The sequence below is a fragment of the Metopolophium dirhodum genome, chromosome 1 (genome assembly GCF_019925205.1).
Source record: "Metopolophium dirhodum isolate CAU chromosome 1, ASM1992520v1, whole genome shotgun sequence".
Classification (NCBI taxonomy): domain Eukaryota; kingdom Metazoa; phylum Arthropoda; class Insecta; order Hemiptera; family Aphididae; genus Metopolophium; species Metopolophium dirhodum.
The window spans coordinates 50,503,658-50,516,941 of NC_083560.1; the positions used below are offsets into that span (position 1 = coordinate 50,503,658).

The 13,284-nt window shown below is 24.5% G+C and overlaps 1 protein-coding gene across 3 annotated transcripts; it reads left to right on the top strand.

The window, feature by feature from the left end:
• The first annotated feature begins 3,738 nt into the window (after nt 1-3,738).
• LOC132936288 (E3 ubiquitin-protein ligase FANCL-like) lies at nt 3,739-11,074 on the top strand. 3 transcript variants are annotated; one of them, XM_061002984.1, is made up of 10 exons: nt 3,739-3,823; nt 3,910-4,015; nt 4,117-4,242; nt 4,847-4,903; nt 6,179-6,460; nt 7,123-7,270; nt 7,819-7,943; nt 9,509-9,745; nt 9,829-9,897; nt 10,095-11,074. In XM_061002984.1, the coding sequence occupies exons 2-10, from the start codon at nt 3,929-3,931 to the stop codon at nt 10,137-10,139; spliced, it is 1,176 nt and encodes a 391-aa protein (XP_060858967.1). In that variant the 5' UTR covers nt 3,739-3,823; nt 3,910-3,928; the 3' UTR covers nt 10,140-11,074. The 3 variants fall into 3 exon arrangements, with proteins under 3 accessions (XP_060858967.1, XP_060858968.1, XP_060858969.1); XM_061002985.1 differs by having other exon boundaries at nt 3,753-3,772; XM_061002986.1 differs by lacking the exons at nt 3,739-3,823; nt 3,910-4,015 and adding an exon at nt 4,315-4,480.
• The last annotated feature ends 2,210 nt before the right edge of the window (nt 11,075-13,284 follow it).

Genomic DNA, 13,284 nt, shown 5'->3' on the forward strand with positions numbered 1-13,284 from the left:
TTAATAATAGGGTAATATTTGGACAATAATATTTTTATACATTGAAAACGCAAGTGACGGAAAACAATGTTTATGTTTTTTGGTACTCGAGAACTTCGTTTACAATATTTTTGTATGTCCGATGACGTCCAAGCCAGCCTTACTTGTACCACAAGAGATGCTGACAGTAATAATAAAGACAACAATTTAAATAATTTGTTTACAGAAATTAATATTTAACGGTATTGTAATTATTTAAAATACACAAAATCTAGTACCTATAGTGATATTATATTTAAAATGTTATTTATTTTTCAAAAAATAATTGTGAAAATTGAATGTAGATAATATAGAGCATTATGATTTATATTAATTATTATAAAATAATTATATATTCTCACCTAGTTAATGGAAACCTGAAATTTAGTATAATTTAGTTTTATGGCTATATTCCAACTTATAATAGTAACATTATTTTCATACATTCAAAACGCAAGTGACCGCAAACAATGTTTATATTTGTTGGTACTTGAGAACTTCCTTTACAATATATTTTTGTATTGGGAATCGTGTAATGTTGAGTAATTTTTAATCACAGTCTTTTAATTAGTTTTAAATGAACATAATATAGCAAAGTATAATAAATCTTCAATTATTTGATCTTCAAAAAAAGAAATATATATATATTAATATTTTACGTATTGGTTTACGTTACAAGACCTATTGCCCAAATTAAAAAATCAAATATAAAAGAAAAAAGAATATTGGTAGACCAGAAAAATAAAATAAATATTATCTTTCTTACAAATTCAAAAAATTACAAATATAATAAAAATTTATCGCATTTCAACGGTCATAACTTTGATTAAAAACATTTTTATAGACCTCTGAACCTATGTTTCAATTCAGTAAGAATGTAAGATACAGGGATAAAAATGTGTCAAAAAAAATGTGAGTTTTCCACATTTTAAAATAGTCAGTTAGACCGCCTAATGTTCACTTTCAGACCAATGCGAGCCGTCATCGCGGTATGTGACTATCAACAGACCATACAGACTACTTTATTCACTCAAATAAATACACAATTAATAGAAAGTACTACATAGGGATTTTCCAGTACATAATAAAATAGGTATTATTTTTTCCTTATAAAGATAATGCTGTATAATATACAATATAGTCCATATTAAGGGACAATGTATATATGTATCTATATTATGCGAGCAAACATAAATTTACTGCCACTTTTTCAGTAATATTTGTGTATGTAAGAAATATGGACAATGGCTGTCCTCTGTTAATTCATTTTTTGCTGTTAACTTCATTCCAACACCATGATGAGTAAATATATATTTATATAATTATGATATTTTGACATATTACAATAATATACTATGACATATTTATTATTTATGAAACTTAATATATTAATTTTTATATTAAAAAATATTATTGACGTTTGTTACCCTTCAATGTTATACCTGTAGCTAAATGCAACACATCTAGCTTCAACTTCTATGATCACCCTTGAAAAAACGTCATTAAGCTATACCACATAGAGTTGTAAATACCGTTTCCGGATATATGCCGGTGTATATATTTATCTATAATAATATTGTGTTATTCTGTAATCCGTGTCAAATGCCATACTGTGCCACTGTGGTTAAGGCACAACTAAATAAATTGGGTGCCATGAGTAGGGATTTAAATTCTGCCTTATTAATATTAACACTTTAATAATAATTAATAACATTAAAACGTTGCACCTACCTATACTCAAGGACAAGGCCCTAATATTATATTCTATATAATATATAAAAAATAAAAAATAGATTATAATAGAATATATTTAGATTCTAGATGCCTCGTTCACAAAAATCCACGCTATTTCTGACGATTGATATACAAAAACTTCCTATTTTATAAAACTAAATTACAAATTACAAAATCTAATAAATAGATATTACAAATAAAATATTGAAAAAACAAACAAACAATTTTGTATTTTTTGAAGTTTATATTTTTACTGTAATTGAATTCTACTTTAGGGGATTGAAATTTTTCTTATTAATAGATTCAATAAAATAAAATAAGAAACGGTTAAAATGTAATTTAAGAAACAAATTTACATTTTCAATGTGCTAAAATAAAATTTCCCTGGTTGGTTGATTGAATATTTACCCGACTAAAAGATTAAATATCATATCACATCACTGTCCAGCCAGTTTCCAACCATATTACTCTATTGATAAATACCTCACCTTTGATTACTAAACATGGTGTGTTGCCTTGTTGGTTTAAAATAAATAAAAAATTAAACTAATAGATACTTGGTGTGTAGATAATTGAGACTAATATTAATTATTATTACTCTTTACTTAACTCCATATAAGATGTAGATGATTTTTATTTACTGTCTTTTTAATGTGTCAAAAAACTAATTTTATATTATTTAAAGTCAAATGTGATGTATAAAATCCGAAAAATAGAAATAGTGACTTCTTGTATACTGGATATTTATTATTTACATTCTTATAATAAATTATTTTGTGTTCATTTAATTAATTTTGTATAATTATGATAAGAAACAACTCGCATTAGACTAATGATTCAATTAAATGAACTTGTCAATGGTGGGCACGAACAAATAAATTATGATCTTATGATCAAAATGATTCACTGTACTGTCTGAACCAGTTAATTTGTTTAAAAAAACGAATCAGTTAATTAAAAACAACTTGTCACATCTCTACAGTATTCAACAGTGTATTCTTCACTTCATACTTCTTAAGTTATATTTGTCTATTTAATGTATATTTGAATGTATTTTTTTTTTGTTTCTATTTATTGATAAACTTAGACGAAAAATATACATATTATATTTATATTTTAAATTTCAGCTATATAATTTTTTTTAATACATAGGTATATAAAATCTTAGTTTTATAATTTATACATTACTATGTTTGTATTTTATGTAACTATGTACCTTATACATAAAATATATATAGAATTTAGGCAAGTAAATGCAATTTTTAAGTCTTAAACTGTTTATATATTATGATGAATTTACAATTGATACTAATATGTATGCATAGGCGCAAATAGCGTTTGGGATTTTGGGTGGCTAACGCCTTACTTTGATAATATTGAATAAGCTTAAAACAAAATTTAGGAAATGTTTGAGAAGCTTATGTATGTATGTGTGTATGTATGTATGTATGTATGTAAGTTTTTGAAACTGCATTTAAAACAAATAACTGTTGTGGAACATAAAATTAATAGCATTACACCATATTATTCAACATATGTCGCATCATATTGTTATTGGAAATGTAAATCACTCAATCGTGTTATTTTATCAATATTTAATAAAGAATAATCAAAATTATTATGAATTCTGTGTTACAAAGATTCACTAGATATGAACAAACTATTTTAAGTTTTTGAGCATTCAAGTTTTAAATGTTTGTAACTAGTTTGGTGAGTAGTGGGTAGCTCCAATATTTGTTTTTTTTTTTAAATTCGGATATTGATAACCTGTAGTTATAATTGATAAGTGGTAGTTAGGTTTTTAGCTATTTGAAAATTAAGATTTTTGTATTTTTATGTCAGAAACGCTGGTTACGTAAAAATAAAAATATTTTTATGCTGGAAATTTATGTTTCTAAGGTTGGCATAACCGATCTCCCGAAATTTGATTTTGATGATATCTTGCTGTTATCAAAATCGGGAAATCACTATTTTTTTTGTAAGCACGGATAGTATCTTTAATCGTGGTGTAAATCGTAAAGTAATGTACTTTAATAGAAATACTACCTATGTTCAATGTTAAATGATATAAGTTAAAAGTTTACTTTAATTTATTACCATTACTAACTAGAAATTTACAAAGAATTATACAAATATAATTTAATTTTTTTATTACAGTACATCAGTACAATTCAATATGACTGATCTAAGTATGTGGGAGAACTTTTCAATGTTAATTCCAAGCAAAAGTTGTAAATCGTGGAAAGGATATATATTGTTAAATGTAAGTTAATATATATATATATATATTTCGATATTTGACGATGCATGATTTAATGATTGCAATAATGTTCTTTGAATGTTAAATATTTTAAATACTTGCAGGCGTATAGTGTTTACATAGAAATATCTTGCCCTAATATACCACTACTAGACAATTTAAAAGTTCAAATTCCAGAACTTGAAGCCTTCAACTTCCATCAATTTGATTTGAAGGAAACCATAGAAATAGTGAGTTATATTAATATTGTTGTCTATCTTTAGATGTAATAGTTATACATTTATAACTTACATATAAAATAGAAATTACAAACATCAGTGGTTACAAGATAGATACAGCTTAAGATGAGTAAAAAACTAGACCATATGACTATACATTAAAATATACGTTTACACTGAGAAACAACTGAGTACCGAGCAAATCATTATCTTTTATTTTGTGAATATGGATGTGTATAACTATGTAAATGTAAGTACTAAGTATATTGTATGTATACATATTATATTATAATAACACGTTTCTACAAGTTCTGGTATTTTCAAGTTTTTAATGATTTCTTCATGTATTACCAGTAGTTTGAAAACATCCAATCATACCGCGTCATCAGTTTAGGTATAGGTTTTCAGTAGGTACTGACAAAAATAAGTTTTTTTTTTATATATTCCGGCTTTTCATTTTACAACATGGACTTGTTCTAACTGTATAACACTAGATGTTGATTCAACTTGAAAAACTTGCTTGTCTTTAGAGTTGATTTTTACTGTATAATATGTTTTGTACTCAAAATTCTATGTTATTATTTACTTAACAATTTAACATGTTTTTTGTTTTTAGGTTAAACAAAAAACACATTCATTGCCAGAGTTTTTAAAGGAATTAATTCTAGTTTTGGTAGGTAAAATTATATATTTTGTTTAATAATTTATGATATAATATTTTTATTTACTTTATGCACGTTAAGAAGAAGGCGAAAAGTTTCCTTCTGGCGGTCATCAGGAAACATTTGTGTGTCACCTTTACCAAGTCAATCATTTATACACCTACAACTGTATAGTAAAACCATGCCCATGTGCTGTAGTTGGCCGCCAAGGTTCCTTTTATGTTCTAAACGTGAATGGAGTAAAGTTCTAAATACTTGAAAATTGTGTAAATACTACAGAATATGCCAAAACAAATTGTTTATTTAAATTGTCGTTCATTGTTTGTGGCTATGTACATAAATAATTTAGTAGATAGCTTAGACTCTTTAGAAGGAAGTAACCCATTTAAAGTATGTCTTTTTGTCATAAAACTGTTTGACTTTTGGAAAATTAGGATATTACAAATTGATTAAATAATATAAATGTTATGTTTATTTATTGAAAACAGATATAACTATTAATTATAATGATATATTATTGATTAAATTAGTGTAACAGGAAATTAACACGTTGACTGCGTATGTCTTTTTGCAGTTTTCACCCAGTGTGTATGATAAAAGTAAAATATAATAAATTAAAAATAAAAATAAAGAAACTACTCATAACAATGTATGTATGCATATTTAAAACCATGCGTTAAATCCACGCTATATAATAATAAAATAACATTTAGCCACGTGTAGGGAATATTTATTTTAAATGTATATTAGATGCCGAATGTCGTCAAACATGTTGCTGAATGATCCTCATGACCCCAAATGGCGTCAGTACGCATTCAACGTGTTAAAGAATATATTTTATAAATTTTTTCATTATAATGAATTATTATTTGTTAACTATATTATTTTTTTATTAAAAAACAAATAATTAGTACCTGTACTATCCAAAGTAAAAATAATTTTACCCAAATTTTTTTATTTATTTACCTATTACAATCTTTTTGTAGTACTTGTAAATTTAATTTTTACTGAGACTTGTTTTATTTGACTTTTTGCACAAACGTTTTTATATCCTAATTTAAAAATTCTGATACTAATTAAATTCTATAATCAATTTAACAACATTCAAATTTAATGTTCTGAAGATAACTATTATCGGTCTCTTTCAAATAACATCATAAGCCTAAAAAAGTCACATATTTAATAAAAAAAAATTCAAATGAGCTAACTTTTTGCAATAAGCTTATGCTTTTTGGAAAATTACTAAATTCTCAAATGGCATGATATTAATTATTTTTGTTGTTTAGGTAAAAGTTTGGAAACAAGATACTTCTATTAACTTGCCAAATTTGAGCTATGTATTTGATCATGAAAAGTTCCATTCTGTGATTCAAGAAGTCAATTTATATGGTCAATATGTGCATACAATTGATGAAAATCTAAGACACATAACTTTTAATGTTTTAGATATGTGTAAGCACAGCCATTTTATAAAAATTTTTTTACCTGATGAATATCCTATGATTAAAAAACAACCATTATGTTTTGAAACTATGGTTCCATCAGTAAGCATGAACTTGTTTTTGAAGGTAAATATTTAATTTATAATAAATGTATTTGCGGAAATTTGGTAATCATTTGTGTGTGATTCAATCATAAGACATAAATAAAACCATGAAAAAAAAATATTGCCCTGCTAATTCCTGTGAATTGTTGAATCCAAAAACTGCTCACTTTGGATAAAATACTGGAAAATACTAAGTTCATAAACAAAAACTGCACACTTTATTATTACTTAAATATTTATACATTTTTTAATGTATCTATTGTTTTGTATTATATTATGATTATTATTTATAAATTAAAAAATTACTGACAGCTATGTACTTATTATTATAATAATTACATTATGATTCAATGTTTTTTCATATGTTTAAATAACAATTTCATCTTATTTGTAAACATAAGTCATATTTTTCAATTAAAGTGGTAGGAATATCATAATTTAATATAAAATGTAGTGACTCTAGTACTCTGCAAAACTTTTTGGTAGTAAACTTGGTAAAAGTTTTTGATGTTTGTCAGATATATATTAAAAATAGTATGTGGTTTTTGTCTATTGGCTGTTTGGGATTTAAAATCATGAGTGTGCAGTTTTTAGATGCAAATATACTAAGTTGTCTCCCAATTTCTGATTCTAAATGGTTTTTACATTGTATACTAAGTACATAAAAATTATATTTTTGTTTAGATGAACACTATTTTAAACTTATTTGAAACGTTTAAGAATGTTGTTAATAAATTAAGCAATTTTTGGAATGTGCACAACGAAATTATTAGCACTTGCAATACTATAGGATCTTATACTTTTAGGGATGTTAATTATAGAATACCTATTGGTAAGTGAGAATAATTGTTTTTATCTATAAATATTGTTAGATCATGGTATAATTGATTTGTAATGTGTAGGGTTAAGATGTTGTAGCATTTTATTAGGTAAGTCCAAAATATAGCTCAGTGAGATAGAAATTCGTTTCACTTACTTAGATTAAAATATTCTATTATAATTTGGTATTTCAAAATCTTTTAGATGATATTATTCAGTTTATTTGTAATACTTGCATTTATTTTATGTTTTTTTTTTTTTTTTTTAATGGAAATGTTCAATTTTGTTTAATATTATCGTCTATTGACTAACAAGACCATATTATTTTATAAGCTTATGGTTTGCGTTTTTCTATAAATTGCGTATTTAAATTTTTTTGTATAACAAATATACAACACAATATTTTTAAGCATATTTTGCAGCATATAAGCATTTTATATTTTTTAAAGCATATAAATCCTAACCCCAACATTAGTCTAATACTCTAATGTATGTTAATCAGCTTTAAAGTTATCTCAGATATACTGTAATATTATGACTACAATCTACATTCTGTTTCAGATATTCATGTATGTGTTGAAGTTGAAATTGATCCATTAAATCCTTTGAACTGTCCTAAATTTCATCTTCATGGTCGCCCAGCTTCTATGGAGAAGTTTCAAAAAAGATTAAATGAAATCAATCCAGTTGGTACATTATTTTTTGAACTTAATTAGTTTAACATAAAAAGGTTATTTTATGTAAACTGATTTATTTTAGTTTTTTTTACACTTGTTAATAATTCTGATAGTATTCTTATCCACTTTAGTCTATGATATATATATACTTATATATAATATATATGTATGGTAATAGAACGAATAATACATATTTATGTAAATGGCGATCCAAAAATGTATTATGCAACTTATAATATCACAGTATCTAAACCTGCACAAATAAAATTATTTTTAGTAATATATAATAATATAAATTTGCAAGGCTGGACGATTTAAATATTTTTTTAAACTTGTTAAATTAAATTAACATAGAAAAAATATGTAAGTTAAGTTTGAAGTTAGTTTTTAAAGTTTTTTAAAGCTAACCAATGACGTTGAAATTTAATAGTGGTCTTATAGTTTTAAATACATGTATAAATTGAGATTTATTGCTGGGGGTACTTTAATAATTTAATAAATGATGAAATCTAACAAAATAATTAGATTATTAGTATGTATTTGTTTACCTAACGGTCCACAACTATACTAAATTATGTTAAGCAAATCAATTATTAGAATATAATTAATTACCTACACACATAATATATCAAATATTATTCGATTCAGTTGTGATTCTATGCACAAATAAAAATATAACAATAAGTAATAACTAATAATTAATAATGATTTAAGGTAAAGGTATACACATGTGCATGTGATACTGAGTAAATGTTATATTTTTCTTTTCTCAATGATACGGTTACCCCTAGAACTTTTAATAAATTTAATATATTTTGTAAATATTCAATATTATAACCATTATTGTAAAATATTATGTATTATATTGATATTTAGAAATAATAGTTGACATTTCTAATTATTATTTTTTTTATATATGTATATATATAAAATTAGTTTTTACAAAATAGAATAATATACTATTTTAAATCTGTGGTGTAAGGAATAAAATGATTTAACGTGAAAATACAATTAATTAACTCATAAATTACTTCATAACATGGAAAAAAATTCAACAAATGAAATTAGTAGTTACTTCTAAAAAAAAGTAACTTGTTATGTAACTTAATTTTAACTTTTTACTCGTTAATACCCAGTTTTGTAAATGTATGCATCTAATACTCTAATATACCGGAAGTAGCTAATATAATATTTAATATATTTCAATCATTTTTTTTATTTTTTTTAAGTTTGCTTATAGTATTGTGATTATATAGGATAATATCACATAATCAGTAAACATTTTTAGACTTTTAGAAACTCTGATTGTTTATCCTAAGAATTACCAAATTGTAAATTGGGACATTTAGCTGTAAATTCTAGGTTTCACCGGTATTTGTACATTTACCGCAAAATATATATATATACATATTAATTATAAACAATTAATACAACTTTATGTGTAATAATATGAATTATAAGTATTATTCTGACATTTCTAATGTCAAAAGTCACAAAGATAATTAATTTTTCTCATATACATAACTATGTTTACCAATAAACATAATTGTTGTACATTTATTATTTATCTATAGATTTTGATTTGGAGTACCGAAAACAGTTTTAAAGAAAATATTCTAAATGTATTTGAAGTTCCTACTCTTCAGTCACAATATGAAGAAGAGAAACTAGAACATTATGTAGCAAGTCAGAATGATTTGAATTGTTGTTGTATATGTTATGATCAATTAGATATGGCTATAAAAAATCAAACCAAATCGTGTGTTAATGAAAAATGTGATGCATTATATCATATGTCATGTATTTGTGAGGTATTGTTTGATACTAATTATTTAATTTTAATATGTAAAAACAGTGAGCAAAATATGATAATATTTAATGATTTGTATTTTAGTGGTTGCTGAATTCTGGTAGTACACCAATGTTTGAACATTTGCAAGGCAAGTGTCCTCAATGTGAAGAAGTGAGTTTAAATAAAAACTATTTCATAGTTCTCAACTTATAATTAATAGCTTTAAACTGAATTTCTCTAACTAATAATTTGATTTGATCAAAACTATGTTAATGATTTTTTTATAATGTAAGAATATGTTGATAAATTTTGAAAATAATAATAAAAATATAAGATAGATGATAAACTTGAATGTTGTCTTTTTTTAGGACATGCTGGTAGCTCTGGAAAATTTTGATTTGATTAAAACTTGAATATATGCTATATTATATGTGAATTGAAAATATCTAAGAAAAAAAATACAACAGTTTTATTAATCAAATCATCAGCCAAAGAACATGTTAGTATGTCACTTACCATTTAACAAACCAAGTTAATTTGTTCAAGAATATATAAGATGCGTGTAATATTTTAATTTTATATATATTTTTTGTACTTTGGTATGTCAAATATATTTATTAATAAGTGCTAAAATAAGTTTTAAAAAAACTAAAAAAGATTTTTTAATTTAACTATAATTTCTATAGTATTTGAATAAAAATGTTGATAAAAACCAGGACTTTGCACCCGAACATATTTTTTAGAATATAAGTAATTTAATTTTAACTTTAGTTATTGATTTTATTAGATTAAAATATATTTATAATCATAATTACTATAATATAAATATAAATTATAATTTTATTTAAATGATAAATATTACTATTGAGTTATATTGTATATTGAGATTCTTCAGTAGAAAAATTTTAAATTTTATATTTACTTTTTAGTGTTTTTTTTTTAAAAAAAACGATGGATAACTATAAATACTAAATTTTCAATATTATTTGATTGAACTCTATAAAAAGTAAAAACAATTATGATACCTATGTAGCTTTTAAGTGTTTATACGCCACAGAAGAAAAATATAATTGGTAATTGTATTGGAGGCAGGGTTAGAAAAACACGCTCTATATTTTGATAACAACCAAAAAAAAAAAAAAACGAAAAAAACAGCATTTTAAGTGTTTTTAAGATGGTTTTAAACATGTATAAAAAACCTTTTTATGAAGCCCTATAAATTATAATAAATTGTAAATTATTATACATAGGTTATAGGTAGCAACCCTCATCACTTATCAGTCATCATGTCATTATGTTATAACTATTATTTTTATAAATATATAGATTAGATATTCCTTACAAGACACCTTTTTTAAAAATTTTTTTTCTTATTAATGTAGTATTTGACGCTGAGAACAGTAGTGCAATCAAAATATGGGGGGAGGGGTCATGTTTATTTTCAGTTATAGAGTTTTATCTACAACATTATTGGCCAAATTTTTTTTGATGCCATTGTTTTTAATTTTTAAATCGTTGAAACAGTTGATTTTCAACAAACAAAAGTGGATGTCGCTCTGCTGTACAGTATGTTACATGTGTGTCACTGTATAATGGATGGTATTAAATTTGAATTAAATTATATAATATCATTATATTTGAAAAACGTTATTGAGCGAAAACGGTTTGTCAGTGTGGATATTTTATATTATATTTATATTGTTATTACTTATTATTAATATGGTAGACGGTAAGTTGAATTAATATTATAAAATTACAACAAAATAACTAAAATTGTTATTCTTGGTTATTTAATGTGTAATTTCGTCCAAATTTGAACATAAAATAACTATAAAAAAAAACTGAGTTTTTATATTTTTGAGATTTTTGGTTACAGAAACTTACTTACGTGAAATCTTTTTTGAAAAGGTTTTGAATCCTTAGCTATTAAAATTGAACATTTTATACATTTTTAACTACAAAATAATTTTTTAATTTTAAATTTGATAATTGTTGTAAAAATCAAACTTTAAATGCTTATAAAAAAAAATTGTATTTATGTATTTTTAATATTTTTCAACTACTATTGTAACAATATACCAGGAGCCATGTATTACACTTTCACGCTTTTTGACCAAACAAATAATAGTTTATTAACATTTATAGAAAAAAAAAAACGCTTGCCACGTCAGGGATCGGCATGTAAACTTTCCTGATTTTTAATTATTAGAAATGTATTAACTGATATCACACCCAAGCGGTATAACAATTTAAATCCAGAAAAATTTCAGAGTGAACAGCCCCACAAAAAATCATTTTCATTTTCATTTGTTGAGATAGATCTCCAAAACCGGAGAGCAGATTTCTTTGTTTCATGTTTGGGATCTTGTTAGATTCACATTAGTTAGGAGAAGTACAGTGAAGATATTCAGAACTTTATATTTAATAGTTATTTCACTACAGAACATTAAAAAAAAATTAAAACAGGAAGTTTTTTTATGTTTTTCAGCTTTACAGCTTTGTAGTGAATCAACAATTGGAAATTAAGTTCTGAAAATCTTCACTGCACTTCTAGCCAATGTGAAACTAACAAGACCCCAAACCACAAAATCAGTTCGCCAGTTTCGGAAATCTACCTTGCTAAATGAAAATCTAGTGAAAAATAACTTTTTTTATCTGTGAAAAATTAAATAACATTAGCACGCTTTCACATTTAGCATCTACTTAATAATCCCTTTTTAATGAATTATCAACCAACTTTCTAGCTATCATAGTTTAGGATTAAAGTTAAAAAATATAAATTTTGGGACTGTTCACGCCGATGTTTTTATGGATTCAAATGCATCCGCTTTGGATACCGCTTGGGTGAGATATCAAATCTCTCATTAATATTTTATATTAAAGCTAGCTAAATTACCCACCTACTCATCATTACTGACTTACATTTATATTATTTTCCTATTTAATACAAATTCTTGAAGTTTTCAAAATGCAGACTTTTTTCATTTCAATTACCATTATTACTTGGTTGAAAATCATGAAAGTAAAAAACTAAAAAAATTGAAAATTGTCCAAAAACAGTTCAAATCGAATCAAAATACCCATTTTGAATATTTTATCAAGTATAGGAATTGATAAAATAAACATACCAATTATATAAATTTCAAGTGTCAAAGGTTATTCGTTTTTGAATTACAACATAATAGGAAAATCGCTACTTAAAAAACCACATCCAATGTTGTATAAATTTGAACTTCAAACGCTCAAAAAATGTAATTTGACTTTCTTATAAACTTTTTTTTCAAGGTAGATAACCTTAAAAGGAATCTTGTACGTTGTACTACATTTTAAAATCTTAGATTTTCTTCAACAGTATTTTGTTTGATGGGAAAGGGAATCTAGTTGGTGCATTCGGGAGGTAAAATTTAAAGTTCCCAATAGTTTTGAAAAAAAGCCGGGTAAAACAAAGTAAAAATTATGGAAAACTGGAATTTTTACGCAATATCGGTTTTTGACAAAATCGATTTTGGTGTAACTCAATAGATACACGAAATTTTCAGTGGTTGTTTATATTAGCAT

Excerpts from the sequence above, each read along its gene's own strand:
- LOC132936288 (XM_061002984.1), top strand. The coding sequence starts at position 3,929 with ATGACTGATCTAAGTATGTGGGAGAACTTTTCAATGTTAATTCCAAGC. Across the intron at positions 4,904-6,178 it reads AGGAATTAATTCTAGTTTTG|GTAAAAGTTTGGAAACAAGA; the intron begins GTAGGTAAAATT and ends TTTGTTGTTTAG. Across the intron at positions 9,746-9,828 it reads ATATGTCATGTATTTGTGAG|TGGTTGCTGAATTCTGGTAG; the intron begins GTATTGTTTGAT and ends TTTGTATTTTAG.